A 19,850-nucleotide genomic window follows, 5' to 3' on the forward strand; every position below is an offset into this window, starting at 1 on the left:
TTTTTGTTATAATCCAAAATGATATTATTTATTTTTTGCGTAAAATTTTCCAGCTTTGGCGAATAAGAATTCTTTCAGTATGTCCTGTGTCCCCTTTGACATGCCTCCTTCCTTTTGTTTTTTGAGTACTTTCCTACTTTTTGTCTATAAGATATTATAGGTTTGTCTTGTAATTTTCCTGCCCCAGTCCTAGAATCAATCATTTCTACAAGGAGCCCTGGTTTTTACTGGAGAATGACATTTTTAAACCAGGCTCTGGGAATTGGGTGTATTGTTGCTATTATGTCTAGGCCTTCTCAGCAGACAGTTAAATAATATATGTGTGTATACGTATATGTGTGTATACATATACGTGTATATGTATAAACATATACCTATACTTGTTTCTGTATATATCTGTCTCTCTATATATTTTGCTAATTGTAAGTTTATACTGATATCTCTGAATCGGTTCCAGTATCACTGAGTTTATTCTAACCCTCTTTTCTTACTTGTATCTAATGGAACTTCTCTTTCCCACAATGAGAAACCTGGTTGTCATTATCCATTATTCATTTATTTATTTATTCCACCCCAGTATAAATGCAAAGCAGTGTCAGAATTACTAAATTATACTACACTCATGAAGTACAAACTTACCTACTAGCACACATTGTTTATGTACAGTTTACTTTGTCTTTAGTCTTACAATTTCCAGTCAAAACATTACTTTCCAAAGTTACTAAGGTCACTCCCTTTTTTCTCCTACCCCTTTCAGTGTAGTTATATATCTTACATTTATAATAAGTACAGGTGGATTAATTTGTCAATGTCTATATTACTTCTGGCCTATCGACATTCTGGTTTTTATTGTCTTAGTTTTAGTTTACACTCATTAGTGTTCATTCTTTGTGAAGCACAGAACAATTGATTTTGGCAAATGGATAATCATGTGTTTTAATTATTTAAAATTAAAAAAAATCATTGTGTACTGGAGTTTTCCCATTTATTTAAGTCAGTTTTGCAAAGACTTCCCTATATACCACTGGCACTTTCCCAGACTGCTTATTACGATCAGCTAATCATCTGTACCTTAATTTTTCATTTAATAACACACTGCTTATACAACCTATATATCAATTTCATTATTTTAAGTGGCATAATGTTTTTATTTTAATAATAACCAGTAGTTTTTTAAAATTAAAGTATAATTAACATACAATGTTATATTAGTCAAATGCATTTTGACTAATATACAATATATTGATTCAATAATTCTATACATTATTCAGTGTTCATTAAGTGTGTGGTCACCATCTATCACCACATGATGCCACTGCAATACCTTTAACTCTGTTTCCCATGCTGCTCCCCCCTCTCTCCATGATTACTTATTTTGCAACTGGAAATTTTATATGTCTTAGTCCCTCTTATCTAGTTTGCCCATCTCCCCACCTGCCTCTCTTCTGGCAACCACGAGTTCTCCATATTTAAGAGTCTGGTTTCCTTTTTATTTGTTTATTTTGTTTTTTTATATTCCATAATTCATTCTTTTTGTAATAATACCCAGTACTTTCATTGCAAGTTCTTATAATAGTATCTTAATACATTAACTCATTTAATCTCCATAACAGTCCTGTGAAATAGATATTTTTTACTTTTTTTTTATGTGGGAAATTAAGTCATAGAGCACCTAACTGATTTGTCTGAACACAATCAAGTGGTAAGCCTGAGTCTTGAACTGAGGCAGACTAGCTCTGAAGTCTGTGCTGCCAACAACTAAATTCTACTTCCTCTTATTGTAAGCCTGTACAAAAATTATTTAATCAATGTCCTATTAAGAATGTCCTTTGGGGGAAAAAAACAATGCCCCTCATAGTTTTTTGTAAATTTCAAGATTTTACGTTTTCCCATCCCCAGCTTTTTTTTTTTTTAATTAAAATTATACCTATGCAGTACCCCCTAAAAATCAGTCTGTGCAGAAGGGTATAAAATGAAAAAAATGTAACCTTCTCCACCCATAACTACACTATCAGCTTCATTAACCCAAGACAGTTTGTTTGTAGTTCTTCTAGTAAGTTTTATTATAGTTTTAAATTATGTAGTTCAAATTCTATTTGATTTACCAACTAATCAACTGCAGGTAGAAGTTGTGTTGATGTTGATGTCACACTCTGAAAGATGATTTAGAGCATTTATAATATTTTAAACCTTCCTTTTACAACTTCTATTCCCAGTTTTATTAATATTAGTTTTTATTTTTCTAATGGCTATTTGTAAGTCTCCGATTAATATGTTTAAAATATTTCTTGACATGTAAACCAATATGCATTATCTATAACTTCCTACTATGAAATATGAAAAGGTTTTTTAAAAAGTTTCATTTTCCTGTCTCTTCCATTTTCCTTTTGTTGTTGTTATTCCTATAGTTTCATTTCTTTGTTAAGGTTTCTAATACCTTCTGTTATATGGCTTTAGTTAAATCTCCCATGCTTTGTTTATAGATTGAGTCTATTTTAAGCCTAAGAAAACTTAATTTATAACTGTTATAATATATATTATATATCATATTATTATAATTTAAATGTAAATCTCTGCTGGAACAAATAATGTATGTGATAGATCCATGAGAAGTAAATGTCCAAATTCTGCTTCTAATAAAGATGGAGCTGGCAGAGATATGATTTATCTTTCTTCATTAAACAATAATAAAACCAGAAAAAAATTATGGAAAAGTTGTTTTTAGACATTGGGAAGATGACAGTATGGGACTGTGATTTCTTAGAAAAAAGCACAAAGTAAACCCTATAATTGCACCAGTTTTCTGCACAGCAGCACCAGGAGGGAGAACTAAAACAGAGTTCGGAGGTCTCACTGAATTGAAGAGATGGATATTAGAGTTTGGTGGACAGAGGCAGAATTTGTGGAGTAGAGTACCAGAATGGAAGGAAATGTGGAGCAAGAAATCTCCAGATAACTGTGTGAAGGAGGTCCCCTTCAGTCTTTGAGATTAATCCGAGTAGTTAAATACTGGAGGCAAGAAAAAGAAAGGAGTGGGTAGAACATTCTAGGAATTCACTGAAAAGGAGTGGGTAGAACATTCTAGGAATTCACATAGCTAGAAATAAACCATTTTCCTATATGCCAGAGAGGAAAGATTCATAACACATGTGACAGCAAATAGAAGGCCATCATCTTAGTAGAGAGACTAAGTCCACCCTACATTAAAGGCTTTTGGACAATGCCCCCCTCACCGCCAATAAAGCTTAAAAGCAAACTTTGAAGGAGCCTGTTTCCAAGTATCTCAATATGTACCAAAATAAATCAAGTACTAGATTAAAGAATAAAGCAAAATCTAGTAACCCAAAAATGCAAAATTTATCCTTCTAAGCATCCAATTAGAAATTACAGACATTCAAAAAAAAGCAAGAAAAAATGACTCATAATACAGGGGAAAATCAGTCAATAGGAATAGACCTAGAAATGACAGAAAAGTTGGAAGAAATGGAAAAGGAGGTTAAAAGAGCTATGACAAATATATTCTATATATTCAAAATGGTAGAATAAACATAAACCTAATAAGGGAAGACATGGAAGGTACAGATAGACTAAACGGAATTTTTAGAGATGAAAAAGGATGTAACAGCACATTAGGTGCTGTAAAAGATCAATGAACCTGAAGACATAGAAATTACACAAAACACAATGAGAAAAAGATTTTTAAAAAAATAGAGCATCAGTAACTTTTATGAAAATATCAAGTGATAAAATGAACATGTAATTGGAGACTTATAGGGAAGGGAAACTAAAAAATGCATTTGAAGAAGTAACAGTCAAAGGTTTTTAATATTTTATTAAAACTGTAAACCCACAGATCCAAGAAACTCAATGAAGTCAAAGAGAATAGACCTTTAAAAAAATTCTCAGACATATCATAATCACATTGCTGAGAATCAGTGGTAAAGAGAAGACCTTACGGGGAGTGGAAAGGAAGGCACATTTATAATAAAGGAAGAGATAGAAAAACAATAGAGTTTTTGTTGGAGACTATGTAAGGCAGAAGACTATGGAATGTCACCTTTTTTTTTTTTTAATTTTATTTTTTATAAACATATATTTTTTCTTCCCCCAGGGGTACAGGTCTGTGAATCTCCAGGTTTACACACTTCACAGCACTCACCATAGCACATACCCTACCCAATGTCCATAACCCCACCCCCCCTCTCCCAACCCCCCTCCCCCCAGCAACCCTCAGTTTGTTTTGTGAGATTAAGAGTCACTTATGGTTTGTCTCCCTCCCATTCCCAACTTGTTTCATTTACTCTTCTGGAATGTCACCTTTAATAGAAGGAAAAGCATCACCAAACTAGAATTCTTTAATCAGTTACAACATTTGTCAAAACAGAAATTAAAATAGCCTTTCAGCAAACAAAAGTGAGAGAATTCATTGCAAGAAGACTCCCACCATAAGAAATGTTAAAGGAAAGTGATATTTAAAAAAAAAAAAATGGTGGAATAAACAGCTCCAAGTTCTTGTTCCTCTGAAAAATACTGAAAAATCATCCAGAAGCTGTCTGAACCAGCTTCATAGGTGCTCTGGAAGACAAAGTTTTTGGCAACCAAGCAAATACCCAATGAGGAAAAAGCCAACTTCAAAATGTAGGAAATTTCATGGCATTTTTACTCTTGCTCTACTCCCTCATCAGATGGCAGTGCTCTTGGTCTTGAGCAGTGGCAGCCCAGTTCCCAGTTACCTTCATTGAACTAGATAGAGTGTAGGAAGACCTTATGTGCAAATCATTGTGTATGTATGTTTTAACCTTGCTGGGTGGATATGTGAAAGACTGATCAGTTGATTTCTATCATAGGTAGGCAGGTAATTAGGTTCCTGTCAGCTGAGTTTGCCTCTATTTTAAGATACTCCCTCAGAAAATTCTTCCAACAACTTCCAGTTATATGTAGTTGGCCAGAAACTTGTCACGTAGTTACTCTTATAGTTAACAAGGGTAACTCTTCAACGGAGGCTGGAAAATGTACCTCTTTTTTTTTTTTTATTTTTAAAGCAGGGAACATTTCTACCTAAGTGCTAAAAAAATTATGTTCTTGAAATAATATATATTATGGGAAGGCAACTGTTAGTCTCTGTCACAGAAAATAAGAGACTAGTTAGGAGACTGTTTGGAAAGAGATGATAGTGGCTTGTGCTACAGTGGTAGTGGGGTAGTGGTAGTGGGGTTGTGGGTGAGATGTAATTGATATATTTTAAAGGCAGCAACCAGAAATCTTAAAGCTGGATTAGATATGGTAACGAGAAGGAGAGAAATAAAGAGTGATACTTGGGTTACTAGCTAGTAGATGGTAGCACCAATAATTGAGATGAGAATAAAGAGAGAAAGGGCAAGGTTTTGTGGGGCTTTGGAAGGAGGGAGGGGAGAAGCATTAAAATCCAGAATTTTCTTTTGTGATATGTTAAATTTGCGATGCCTATTATATAGTTAAGTGGAAATTAATACCTTTTAGAATTTCTCAAGATTCTATTTAGAATCTTTTCCAAGGGTCACCCTCTCCTCATATTCCTCAGAAATATCTCTATTACTCTGCAGTTTTCTGTTTGCTTTTACTCATTCTTCATTTGCATGTATTGATTTTCCTCATATATCTGGTAAACTTTGTTGGCTCATTTTATATTTGCGAGTGAAGAAATATGTCGATTGTATAGGTATGCTCTGTGAGACAGGCAGGCTTCCCAGGAGTATATATGGTGATGGAAGAGAGTAGGCAGGATGGCTGGGGACCCAACAACATTTCCAAAGAACCCATGTGTTTCTCTCCTGATGGAATTTTCTTTTTAAACCCCTGCTGTTATCTGACGTGGAAATGTCAGTGACAGCAAGCTCTATTCTGCTTCCCTATCAAGGCATGAAATTCACAGGATCTCCACCTGGACAGATGGCACATTTTCTTTGGAAAGCAATTTTTTGCTTTCCAAATGTATGTACTATATAGTACATCTTTAGTTTTTGATGTAGTGTTCAATGATTCATTAGTTATGTATAACACTGAGCACATTACATTAGTTATGTATAACACTCAGGACACATGACACGTGTCCTCCTTAATACCCACCACCCTGTTACTCCCTTCCCTCTGAAACCCTCAGTTTGTTTCCCAGTGTGCATAGTCTCTCATGGTTCATTTCCCTCTCTGATTTCAGCCCCCTTCAGATTTTCATCCTTTGCCTATGGTCCTCTGTGCTATTGCTTATGTTCCACATATGAGTGAAACCATAAAATTGTATTTATGGTTTATGAAGCCATAAAATTGGCTTACTTCATTTACATAATCCCCTTGGGGTTTTGTTTTGTTTTGTTTTGTTTTTAAATCTTTTGTGTGTCTGATTGGGAAAGACAACGCTGCCAGCAGCATGTGCTCTGTGGGCTGAGAAAGAGAAGATCCAGCTGTTCTGAAAGTAGCTCTCTAATTAATAACTATGACAACTGCACCATCATCTGATTCTCTTTGTATATGCTGTCCTTGAATTTTTTTGCTTCTCAGACCCACCTGATTTCTGTAGTTCAAGGTTCTAATTTTCTTGATGCGAGTTTCCATTCAATCAGTCTCATCTGCTTTCACATTTTCTGAATTTTCTCAACTTTCTAAATCCTGGTGTCTCACCTTATTGATTACCAGTATTGCCATGGGACTTTTCTTTTTGAAATATTGTTTTCTCTTAATTTACTAGAACCTTGGCAAGTGGGAAAGAAGAGAGCCCCATGTTTAGTCCATCATCCTGAAGCTCCTATATTGGTTTGTTTTATTGTTCTTTTCTAGCTTCATGAGAAGAATGCCTAAAGCATTTCTCCTCAGTATAAATGTACTAGAGTTTTTTATTCATAAAGTGTTGCATGTTCGTTTAAATAATAATACAGAGTTAAACAATAAAAGTTAATAGTGTCCTGTTTCCTCTCCTCCAGAGATGTTAGTATTTTATGTTCTTTCACACATTCTTTCAAGCTTATCTTAGGGAAGAATTTTTTTTTCTTTTGTGTTTTTTACAAAAAAGAGTTCATGTGGTTTTTTTTGTTGTTTTGGTTTTTTACTGTTCTTCTACTTCCCATATATATTTCATTTATTTTTAATTTTTATACTCTATTTATTTAAAGTAATGACATTTCAAATGTTAGAGTTCAAATTGTTTTTTAGGGGAAATTCAAGCAAAGAAAAAACAAGCAAAAGAACTGATGTGGAAAAGTCTGAGATGTATTTCAAGAACTCAAAGTTAGACACAGTTTGTCTGAAGGAGAGAAACTCTAATGGGGAAGACTGAGAAACTCATAGAAATAATTTAGTCAATGTGTTAGGGCAATGAATAGCAGCAAAAATGGGAAACTGCTGAAAATTTAAGAAAAGTCATGTTATTAACTGCTTAATATTAATGTACACTTAAAACCAAAAGTATTACTTATGGAAAGATCATTCATTGAACTGTTATTTTAATTAATTTGATATATAATGAACCTTCTGCTGTCTACAGGAGAGAGTATATTTGAAAGTAGTTTGTAGTACTATGTACGCTCAAAGAGATGGTGTCAAATTTGGTCTAGATGAGTGGGCAGTGTGCATGCACATTATGATGCTTCCAAAGCATCATTCTCAGTCACTGCAGTCTTGATTGTGTAGCAAAAGGAATATCAGATGAAAATTTGGGATACTTAGGATTTAGACTACTAATCATCTGGTTAACTTGGGACAACAAACTTGAACTTCAGATTCTTGTATGAAACAAGGAGTAGGATTGGATTATCTCTACAGCACCTTTTGTCTCCAAAAATGCAGTGGTTCTCTGATTCTATAATTGTTCCTATACACCTTAATCTAGCACCAAGTGTTTCCTTAGGCAGTGTTAAGTACACATTTAGCAATTACAGGTTAAGGAATTATTGAAAATGCTTTCTAGCCCAATACAATATCAAATGCCATTTTTTTTTCCCTCGGGGTGGGAGAGGGGCAGAGGGACAGGAAGAGAGAGTCCTAAGCAGGCTTCACACTCAGCACATGAACCCAATGCAGGACTTGATCTCACAACCCTGAGATCATGACCTGAGCCAAAATTCAAGAGTCAGACGCTTAACCAACTGAGCCACCCAGGGGTCCCTCAAATGTCATTTATTATCTAAAGCATTTTACAACCTTTTAAACTGAGGTTATATTAATTCTGACAATTCCGATTCTTCTTTACTTTTGTTTCTGCTTGAAGTTGCTGTGCACTGTTTTGATTTTATAAATTCAATAGTGTGAAAATTATAGTATCAAGGAAGCTAAGGTTATATGTGTAAATATATATGTATAGATGTCTTATAATTGGCCAAATAAATTATAATAGCTATGAGAAAAATATTTCGGTTTTACGCTTTTTATGTCTTTAATAACTATTGAAAGAATACAGTTACCTTGGGAAATATCCTTGTATTACAAGCAGTCTAAAATTGAAACTTCTTTTTTTATAAGGTGATTTTTTCACCAAAGGAAAACATTATACCATATTTCAGACCAGAATATATAGAATCCAAACCAAAATATCAGGTGAGTCCTGAATTATCCTATCCCAATAACAATTACATTTAAATACTAGGCTTCTCTAATACTTTATATAATTCAGTGGTTCCTAAACCAGACTACCCATTAGAAACATATGGCTGTCTTTGAAAAAATACATGTTTTCAGATTCTACCTCTGACCTGATGAATCTTGATCTGGAAATGGAGCCTGGGAATCTGTATTTCTCAGAAGAACCAGGAGATTCTTATATTGTCATCTGGATATCAACTAACACTTGAAAAACAGATGTAATAAAATGTATCTACTACAATGAAGTTTGATCAACTAAGTTGAAATAAACTGAAATACTAGGCTGATATTTCACATTTTCCCCTTTTCAGCTGATTAATGTAGAGGTTGTGTGAACAAATATAAGAATATGTTTGAAACATTTGAATAACAGACTTCACCTCAAAGGCTATTTCAGTTATAGACTATCTTGATCCCAGAGCTACAAAACTGCCCATGGATATTACACTGAAATTTCACTATAATCCAGAACTTTTTTGTACTGCTCTCTCATAACCATTATAAGGCATGTATGGTATTCATCAAAAAGTAAGATGCTACTGTGACATGCTAAGTAGTGGGTGGAACTTATTGTCATTGTTGAAATTCCCAGACTTAAAAGCAGATGATACATGCTCCCAAGTTAGTCTTTAGAAACTATTTGTGATACTTCTAATGGGATATCTACTACTTGCATTGCATTTTAATTTTTTCATGTATTGTCACTAAAATGGTAAATATTTATAAGATAGGACTTAGATCCTGATGTTAGCCATTGTCTAAGTAAGTGTAGCTAACACTGGAAATCAAGTTCTTTAAGAAAAACACACACACAACTATGTAGGAATGCTGTTTAAGTATTTTAAATATTCTAGGTTACGAAAAGTTCTTGGACACAAAATAGTATCAGAATTAAGAATTCTAAAATTTTGCATTAACATTTTCATCATTCCAATTTCAAGTATTTTAAAATAATTAAAGTCAGTTTTCTCTTTGTAGAAGGTGGGTGAATGAATAGATAATTTGACAGATTGCTCAAAGAAAATTAACTAGAAAATTTATTATAAATTCAACTAAATACTACAGAATTTCTTACCTTTTGTTTTTAATATTACAGTTCCAGAAATTCAACCTTAAGAATGGTTTTGATCCTTTTCTAAGGAATATAAACAACAAAACATCAGTCAGTAAAAGGAAAAATCAAGATATGTCCAAATATAGAAACACTTCAAGTCCAGAGATTATAGAGCATGAAGACCAAGATCCTCCTTACCCAACATACTCAAAAACTGCAACACTTACTAATAAAACCTGGCCCTGTGATCCTGGTATCACCACAGTAAAGACTTTAGACACCAAGACTAAATTAAAGTCAGCCTGTGATCCTGATTTCATCACAGTAAAGACTTTAGACACTAAGAATAATTTAGCCCGTGATCCTAATATGACCACAATAAAGACTTTAGATACTAAGAATAAGTTAAAAGAAAGACTACCAAATGTATCTCCACCTAATTTTGAAGGAGAATCATCAGTGACTGGAAATGTCAATACATATCGCCTCTCAAAATCATTAAGTCTTACTCCCCATCTAGAAAATTTAAAACAATCAATGGTGCTCAAGTCAATTTTAAGTAAAAATCTGCAAGACCTAGCAGATAAATTATTTTCTAAACCAGAGATTCCTATGGACACTGAAGCAAGAAAGAAAAGTCCTAGTTCTCCACTTCTGAGTATTCATGATGGATCACAAAGTAGTTTGGAAAGTAAAGTATTTGAAAAAGTCCAAGACTCAAATATCTGTCTTCCAGAAAAAGACATGGTACATTCAAAGTCTCTTTTAAGACAAGTAACTAAAGATATTCTTGTAGATTTACTTGAAAGTGGACCATCACTTGAAGATGGACCAAGAAATTCTCCAGAGGTAGAAAGAGCACTTGTTTCACCTCCAGGTGATAAACACCTGGAGGCTGATGAGATCAATTTTCCACTTACAAAAAATAATCTCCAGAAGAAGCATTCAAAAATTGAAGTGTCTAGATCCAAACCAGGTGTAAGTGACATTGCACATGATTATGTTATAAAGCAAATATTCACAGCACCTATCTTCTCAGAGTTGGAAGTAGGAGAGAAAGAATCAAGTGAGACACCAGTAAATTTGCAGAATCAATTACCCACAGCTTGGGAGAGTTTATCTTCAAATATTCTACTTCATTATGAAGAAAACGATGATGAAATAGAATTGCCACAAGCCAAATCTGTCATAAGCCAGATAATACAAGCATTTCCTGTAGATACTCTTTTAGAATCTGGGATAATCAAAGTGATAGAGTTAGATAAAGAATATCAGAAGGGTTCTGTGCAGGATACAGAGACAGTCTTTGCTGAAGAAGAGCCGAAGTATTCCACAGAGGATTATTCAGAAACCCAAAGAGGAACAGAATCTCTTTCAGAGAAGAATACACTCCTCATTCCCAAAGAAACCACTTCTTTTAATAGCAATGAATATATGGATGAAGGTCAAAATATATCCCTACAAGATTCAAAATATCAGTCAACACCAGATAAAAAAACAGATACGCTAAATAATAGTCAGAGGTTGAATAGAGAAGAAAAGGATCTAAATTCTGCTTTAGAAAATTTAAGTAACTCATTAATGGGTAAACTTAATGACACAGATGCAATAATGTTAAAATCCTTTTTAAAACATATGTTTAATATTTTTTTCAAATATAATCAGTCTGAAAGAAGACAACCAGGGAAAGAATTAGGAAGACTAATTCAGCATCCTTTTCCAAATAACACAGAAGACCTGGAAGAAATTAGAGAGAATTTTGATAAAACAGATAAATTAGGCAGAAAACCTATGTTGAGTCCAAAGCTGTGTGTATTTCTAGAAGAACTCTCGGAGTCAGAAATTAAAAATTTAAAATCTGAACTAAGTAAACATATCCAGCATTACCTTGTAGAAAGACTTTCAGAATCTGGACACATCACCAAAGAAGACTTACCAAAAATCTACCAAAATCTGTATTTGATGAATGAGAAAGTGGAACCAAAAGGGCAAAATATTTTTCTGGAAAAATATTCAGAAACTGTAAAAGAAATCATGTCTTTTGTAAATAATTTTAATCATCATTTCATAGATAAACATTTGGAAATAAAGCTAAGATCTTTCTTAAATGAAATTCTCCAAAACTATTTCCTAAAAAACCTTTCAGAAAGCAGTTTATTTAGAGAGACAGAATCTGAGACTATCAACTCAAACATGTCTTCTCTAAGAACTAAAAGTGCCTCCATATCATTTCATGAGTTAGGACAAGATATTTCAAGGGGGAGTTTTGGGAAGAGACTTGACTTAAACATGAAATACCCCTTAAATAAATCTCTACAAAACTATCTTACAGGTTTATCAGAAAATGAACTATTAAATCTAAAAGCTGATTTAAGCAAACACTTCCAGAGCCTTTTTATAGAAAGACTTTCAAAATCAGGACTAATCACAGAAAGGCAATTAGAGGGGCTCAACCAGCATATAAATTTGATCAATTCTAGTTCCATACCATTAAAATGTATAAAGCCAGGTTTATCTTCTAGAAATGAAAACCAATTTATGGAGGAGAATTCAGAAAAGCAAAATAAATATTCAAAAATTGTTCAAAAAACTACTCTACAAAAAGATCCTGAGGGGAGACTTGTAGAAACAGAACTAACCAAAGAGAAAGAAAAGGAATATTTTTCCTTACAGAATATTAAGGAAAATCCATCAATAATTGGGGAACAGAAAAGACACTATCCTAAAGAAGGAGCCAAACCCCTGAGATTAATTAAGGTACAGCCTTCTTTCATCAGAAATACCCAAGCGATTCCATTAAATAAGTCATCAGAAAGACTTACAGATATAGTGCTTAAGAAACAAAGGAAAGAACATGGTTTCATGCAGCTTCCTCGAGCAGAAAATTATTATTTTAAAACAGAAATTCAAGACTCACATGGTTGGAGTGGTAAATCAAAAGCAACTCAGTCAAATATTTGCCTTGAAAGGACACTAAAAATGAAGTCCCTTGAAAAAAGGGAGCATAATCTCTATAAACTGATGGCACAGGAAAAACCGGAAGCAGTACTGTCTCCGTATCCAAGAATTCCTAATTACGAAATGTCAAGTGAAAATGAAGAATATATTTACAATTTTCCTTCCAGGCAGAATAACATTTTAAGTTATTTCAGTTTAGAGGTTGGGGAGAAATCAAAGCTAGAAGACCAGTATATTCAGAGGTTGAAAGGAAATAATAATAATAATAAAAAACATCTAGTAACATTGGCACAATACAAAAAAATACATACTCTTTCTGTACGGACAAATGGAATTTGTAATGAAAAGCATGCCAAGTTCCCTGAATCACAGTCGTTTAAATACAAAGGTGTGGAAGCTGAGAAAAACTCAAAACCATCCCTCTTCCCAGAAGTATTAAAGGGAGAAAATCTAAAGCCCAAGGTCCGAAAGGAAAGAGACCGTGGCAACAAACAGAAGTCCTTCAGCAAGATGGCTAAGATACTACCAGCCTCACTGCCCTCCACGAGAATTCTAAGGAAATCTGTTCCAAGGACATTGCTTCACTGGACCGCGAGAACAACTATACATGTAATACTGTCTTTCTAAATCTTCTCCTTTTGCATTTGGCAAAGTTTGTCAGTCATCTACTTTAGGGTGTGTATGTCTGTACGCAAGTATGTGTGTAACCTTTGTTGTCCCCAGATACACAGACTGTCAAACTTACAAGAATTCTTTTGACATTCAAATTCACCTCACCCAGATGGAAATGAAGGCACAAAAGCAAGGGACTGCCTTTGAATGAAACAGATGAAGGGCACTCCTTCTGGAGCATGAGTCAGAAAAAGCCTCCCTTTCCTCCGGCAGACTCCGTAGAGGGCCACAGCCTAGAGCCGGAGCCCTGAGCCCTGTATACGGAGAACTGGCTGAGTCCCCGCTCTGACTCAGCCCTAAGCCCGGGGACTGCGGGGCCAGCACAACCTATACAGCTCTTGGCAGGGGCTCTGTCCCATGGAAACATAGCTGGGATTTTGTTTTCGTGCAGATATAAGTATCAATAGTATTCTTCAGATTGCTAAATTATCTTCGTTTCAGTAAACAAAGATATTATGTGCCGGTTATCCTGATAAGTATTATGGATATGCGAAATTTATAATCTATTGGATTATGAAAGGAAAAAAATTTTTTTTCAAAGATTTTATTTATTTATTTGACAGAGATCACAAATAGGCAGAGAGGCAGGCAGAGAGAGAGGAAGGGAAGCAGGCTCCCTGCCAAGCAGAGAGCCTGACGCAGGGCTCGATCGCAGGACCCTGGAATCATGACCTGAGCTAAAGGCAGAGGCTTTAACCCACTGAGCCACCCAGGCGCCCCATGAATGGAAAAATTTTAATTTAACTTCTCAACTCTCTTCTATTCCCGTTGCCCCTCTGCTCTATCATGGGCTGAGGAACTTGGGAATTTAAACCTATTAACAGAAAACAATTAGGAAGGTAAACCTGCTATCAGACATTATACAAACCATTCTGAGGTTAAAAACCGGGAATGGAAGGGACTTATTTTACTTTTCTGTACTGCTGCTCTTCTCTGTTTGTGTATATAAATAGGCATGCCCCTCACCTGGGAGAACTCATAAATCCCAAAATGATATTACATTGATAATTTGATGTGCATAATCCTTTGAATGAGAAAAATAGTTCCAATTTAGAACAGTTGCTTTGAATTTGCTTTCTGTAGTAAAGCAAATATTTAGCTTTAGTAAATAGTAAAATTGGTAGCTGGAAAAATATCAATTTAGCTTATGCTTTCAACTTTGGATTTCTCTTTTCTATTTAAATTTGGTAATTTAGTATTGAGTGATATGTGTGTGTGTTGTACACATAAATGTGTGTATCCGCTAGGAAAAAGAGGTAGAAGATGGGTTCATAGTTCTGGGAACCGACTTTCTAAAGTCCCTTTAGACAAATTGAATCTTTAATGTCAGTTTTCCAAACAAAACAATAAATTGTGTTTATATTGTATAACATGAGATCATATAGAATCTCAGAAACTTTATCTGTCCTAAGAGTAGGCAGGAAAGATAGAGTTATCCTTATTTTCCTCTGTTAAAAGAACAGTCCCTAAACTTTTCTCCCCAGTGAAGTTGACAAAAGAGAATTGAATGGTAGGAGGGCATTTTTCAGATCCTCAGAAAGACTGGCTCATCTGATTCTTTTCTAAAATCCAGGAATCTCCCAAAGGAATCAAAGTAGAACACAGAGAAACTGAACTGTGGGAGCATCCAGAAAAGTAACCAGTTGTGGGGTCTCCATGCCTCTATTGGTACTCTAGTAATCAGTTATTTCATCTGTGAAGCAAGAATTATGTATTACTCACCAAAGTAGCAGAAGTTCCCTTAATAATGTGGCTTACCTAATTGTTCCATGTACCTAAAAAGGGAGAGGGAGAATGTTTCCTTGCATTTTTGCAACCCAGGCAAAAATGTAAAGTAGGTACAACTTATCTCTAGACTCTTTATACCTTCATTTTTATAAATCTTTTTTTTAAGATTTTATTTATTTGTTTGACAGAAATCACAAGTAGGCAGAGAGAAAGAGGGAGAGGCAGGCTTCTCTCTGTGCAGAGAGCCCAATGTGGGGCTCGATCCCAGGACCCTGGGACAATGACCTGAGCCGAAGGCAGAGGCTTTAACCCACCGAGCCACCCAGGCACCCCTATTTTTGTAAATCTTTCTTGCTGCCCTAATTCTCAGCCCTGTACAACCTCCCCCCACCCTCCAATTATATTAATTCATTCCCACCTTCTCTGTAAATCAGAGTAGCTTTTTCATTTGGTGTGGTCATCTCTGCAAAGTGTTAAGGTACAAGATGCTCATACTGCAGAATAAACTAGTTTAAACTAGTTTAAGAATGACTAATAACTCCATACCCTCATTAGGGTAATTGTAGGTTATTATAGATTTATTCTAAAACAGAGCCATATTATATAAATTTGAAAAAAGAAAAGGAAAACAAAGCCCATAATCCCACCACCCTAACCCAACCATCTTCTTTAAAAATTTACTTTGTGTACATCCTTCCAGTTATTTTCCTAAATGTTTTACTTCTTTACTCTCAGATTGTACATAACAATTTTTATTACTTTAATATGAACAGTATAACTCTATCCTTAGATGCCAGGCTCTCTATGAGTATGTGAAAGTGTATTAAAGAAGATGTTTATTAACTTTAAAAGAATGAAACTTTGGATGATATGAAGTATGATTCATGATTTATATTTAGGGTTGCAGAAAATATAACTTGGAGAATTCTAGAATAGGCAGACTGCCTTTAGGTGTCTGACTCTTAAGGACCCCTCTCCTAAGATTTTCTGGTTTCCAGCTTCATATTTTCTATCCCTTGTAAAATAACAGATCCATTGAAATAATACGACTTTTTTTTTTTTTAAAGCATGATTTCTTTGATAGTATCTAATAGGGAGCATTGGGTGTTGGATCTGAATTTGGGGACTGCCTATAAAATATTTAATGCTCTCATTCTTTGTCTTTATTGATATTCTACACTTGAGTTCTTGTAAATTTAAAATGTACTTTTAAGAAAACTAACTCACCAACCTGATCTTTTATTTTACTATTTAGGATTGTTCGGATAGATTTGAGGATATACCCGTGACCTCATTTAAGCATGTTGAGCAAGCAAAATCAAGAACAAGGCTTTTAGGAAAAAGCCCGGATAATAACCACAATCAGTTAAAACACTTTGCAAGACCAAATACTGCTCCAGAGGTTCACAAACGGCGAGAGAGCTACAACGGAAAATTAACAAGTCCTCGAATGATTTCAGCAGGCTTAGTTCACATAAATGATGCAATCCCAGATTATGAAATCCAGAAAATGAGGCAAAAAAAGAAATTTAAAGAGAATATTGAAAAGTGTTCATTCATTTGTGATATTATACAAATGTTGAAAGTACAGAATAATATATAAGGCCAACAGTCAATTTCTCCAATGAACAAAATGGTTTGGAGATCTGTCCTTCTGTGTGATAGATGTCAACAACCAAATTTCACCTTGTTAGAACCATTTTGTTTTAATTAAAATGAAAACGAAGCACTTTTGATGTAAATGTGTTTTTGTTTATGAACTTTAGGGAACAGAGCAAGAGATATATATTCAGTTCATATCAAGTTTTATTTCCCAGCTTTTCCCCCTTTTCACTATATAGCAGTATCACTCCAGTTGATAGTTCTCTGATTTCCCAAATCTTTGTTATTCTCTAAATTATTCCTGTCCACCCAGTTCTCAGAGTCTTTATTTGCCATTATTTATGTTTAGCCATTTGTTATGAATATACTCTTATTCTTCAGTTCTAATTATACTATAAGACCCAACAGTATGTCATTTTCTGGGCTTAAAGAACATCTCTTAATTTTAGTTTCTGATGGTACAACTTTTACACTATAAATAAAGCTAATCAGATTTTATAGTAATTCCTGAGACGACTCCTATACTGAACAATTTGAACTTACTCAAAACACTATGAAAGGGCCTCTTTAATAGCACAAAACATAGGAAACTACATAAAATGGTAGAAACTACATAAAAATTATCAAAATCAACAGAGGATTTAAGTCAGAGACCTCCTGGGACACCTGGGTGTCTCATTCGGTTAAGTGACCCAACTCTCGATTTCGGCTCTGATCGTAAGGTGAGGACTGTGAGATTAAGCCCTGCATTGGGATCTGCGCTGGGAGAATCTGTCTCCCTCGGCTGCTCCTGCCCACCCCACTATCCCTATCTTTAAAAAAAAAAAAAAAATCAGAGACTTAATTGGTTCTACTCTTTTTTTTAAAATTCAACTGTAATTAACATAGTGTTATATTAGTTTCAGGTGTATAATGTAGTGACTCAACAATTGTATGCGTTACTCAGTGCCCATCAAGGTAAGTGTACTCTTAATCCCCTTCACCTATTTCACCCATCCCCTGACCCACCTCCCCTCTGGTAACATTTGTTCTCTATATTTATGAGTCTGTTATTTTTTTTGTGTCTCTTTTGTTGTTTATCTCTTTTGTTTCTTAAATTCTACATGAGTAAAATCATACGTCATTTGTCATTCTCTGACTGACTTCTTTCCCTTAGCATTATACCCTCTAGATCCATTCATGTTGTTGCAAATGGCAAGATTTCACTCTTTTTTATGGCTGAATAATATTCCTCTGTGTGCATATGTGTGTATCTTCTCTATCCACTCATCTATTGATGCACACTTGAGTTACTGTCATATCTTGACTATTGTAAATGATGCTGCAATAAACATAAGGATGCATATATATTTTCAAATTAGTGTTTTTGTATTCTTTGGGTAAATATCCAATAATAGAATTACTGGATCACATGATAATATTTTCAATTTTTGAAAAACCTCCAAACTGTTTTCCACAGTGGCTGCACTGGTTTGCATTCCCCACACGAAGGTTCCTTTTTCTCTACATCCTCACTAACACTTGTTATTTCTTGTGTTTTTTATTTTAGTCATTCTGACAGGTGTAAGGTGATTTCTCATTGTGATTTTGATTTGTACTTCCCTAATGATGGGTGATGTTGAGCATCTTTTCATGTGTCTATCTTCTTTGGAGAAATGTCTATTCATCTCCTCTGTCCATTTTTAAATTGGATTATTTATTTCTTTTGGGGATGAGTTTTATAAATTCTTTATATATATTTTGGATATTGTTTTATTACATATATCGTTTGTAAATACCTTCTCGCATTCAGCTGGTTTTTGTTTTGCTGACAGTTTCCTTTGCTATGCAAAAACTTGTTATTTTGGTATAGTCCCAATATTTTAATTTTGTTTATTTCCCTAGCCATTGGAAACATACTAGAAAAATATTTCTACAGCTGGTGTCAAAGAAATTACTACCTATGTTTTCTTCCAGGAATTTGGTTTCTTACAGGTCTTACAGTTAGATACTTAATCCATTTTGGGTTTTTTGGTACTATGTAAGAAAATAGTCCAGTTTCACTCTTTTGCATGTAGCTTTCCAGTTTTCCCAACCCCATTTATTGAGGAAACTTATTTTCTCATTGGATATTCTTGCCTCCTTTGTTGTAGATTAATTGACCTTAAAAGTATGGGTTTATTTCTGGGCCCTCTATTCTGTTCCATTGATCCTTTTTTTTTTTTTTTTCCATTCAAAATTTTATTTAAATTCAAGTTCGTTCACATATAGTGTAGTATTTCAGGAATAGAATTTAGTGATTCATCAGTTGCATCTAATACCCAGTGCTCATTACACCAACTGTCCTCCTTAATGCCCTTCAAACCAATTTCCCCTTTCTCCCACCCCTATATTTAAGAGTCTCTTATGGTTTGCCTCCTTCTCTGTTTTTAATCTTTTTTTTTTTATCATTTTTTTAATTTATTTTCAGCATAACAGTATTCATTGTTTTTGTACCACACCCAGTGCTCCATGCAATCCATGCCCTCTCTAATACCCACCACCTGGTTCCCCCAACCTCCCGCCACCCCCACCTCATCAAAACCTTCAGATTGTTTTTCAGAGTCCATGGTCTTATTTTTTCTTCCCTTCCCCTGTGCTCATCAGTTTTGTTTCTTAAATTCCACATATGAGTGAAATCATATGGTATTTGTTCGCTGACTCATTTCACTTAGCATAATATACTCTAGTTCTTTCCACATCATTGCAAATGGCAAGATTTCATTCTTTTTGATGACTGAGTAATATTCCATCACATGTGTGTACACACACACACACACACACACACCCCACTTCTTTATCCATTCATCAGTTGATAGACCTTTGTTCTCCTTCCATGTTTTGGCTGCTCCACTGATTTATGTGTCTGTTTTTGTGCCAGCACCATACCATTTTGATTAGTACAGTTTTGTAGTACACCTTGAAACCTGGGATTGTGATTCTTCCAGGTTTGTTTTTATTTTTCAAGATTGGTTAGCTATTCAAGGTCTTCTGTGGTTCCATATAAATTTTTGGATTATTTGTTCTAGTTTTGTGAAAAATGCTGTTGGTATTTTGTAGGGATTGCCTTAAGTTTGTAGATTGCATTGGGTAGTATGAACATTTTAACAATATTGGTTCTTCCAGTCCATGAGCAAGGAATATCTTTCCATTTATTTGTGTCATTTTCAGTTTCTTTCATTGATGTTTTACAGTTTTCAGAGTAGAGACC

At 34.5% G+C, this 19,850-nt stretch overlaps 1 protein-coding gene across 1 annotated transcript in view; it reads left to right on the forward strand.

Moving 5' to 3' along the window:
• The window catches only part of C2CD6 (C2 calcium dependent domain containing 6), a 143,157-nt gene extending 126,414 nt beyond the window's left edge, over nt 1-16,743 (forward strand). The window contains exons 14-16 of the mRNA XM_032860072.1: nt 8,488-8,562; nt 9,704-13,228; nt 16,275-16,743. Of these exons, the coding sequence (XP_032715963.1) occupies nt 8,488-8,562; nt 9,704-13,228; nt 16,275-16,622 (3,948 nt within the window). The 3' untranslated portion in view covers nt 16,623-16,743. The remainder of the gene's footprint in view (nt 1-8,487; nt 8,563-9,703; nt 13,229-16,274) is intronic.
• Nucleotides 16,744-19,850: the final 3,107 nt, after the last annotated feature.

This window comes from Lontra canadensis, unplaced genomic scaffold, assembly GCF_010015895.1.
Source record: "Lontra canadensis isolate GAN:19392208 unplaced genomic scaffold, GSC_riverotter_1.0 scaffold18, whole genome shotgun sequence".
Taxonomy (NCBI): Eukaryota; Metazoa; Chordata; class Mammalia; order Carnivora; family Mustelidae; genus Lontra; species Lontra canadensis.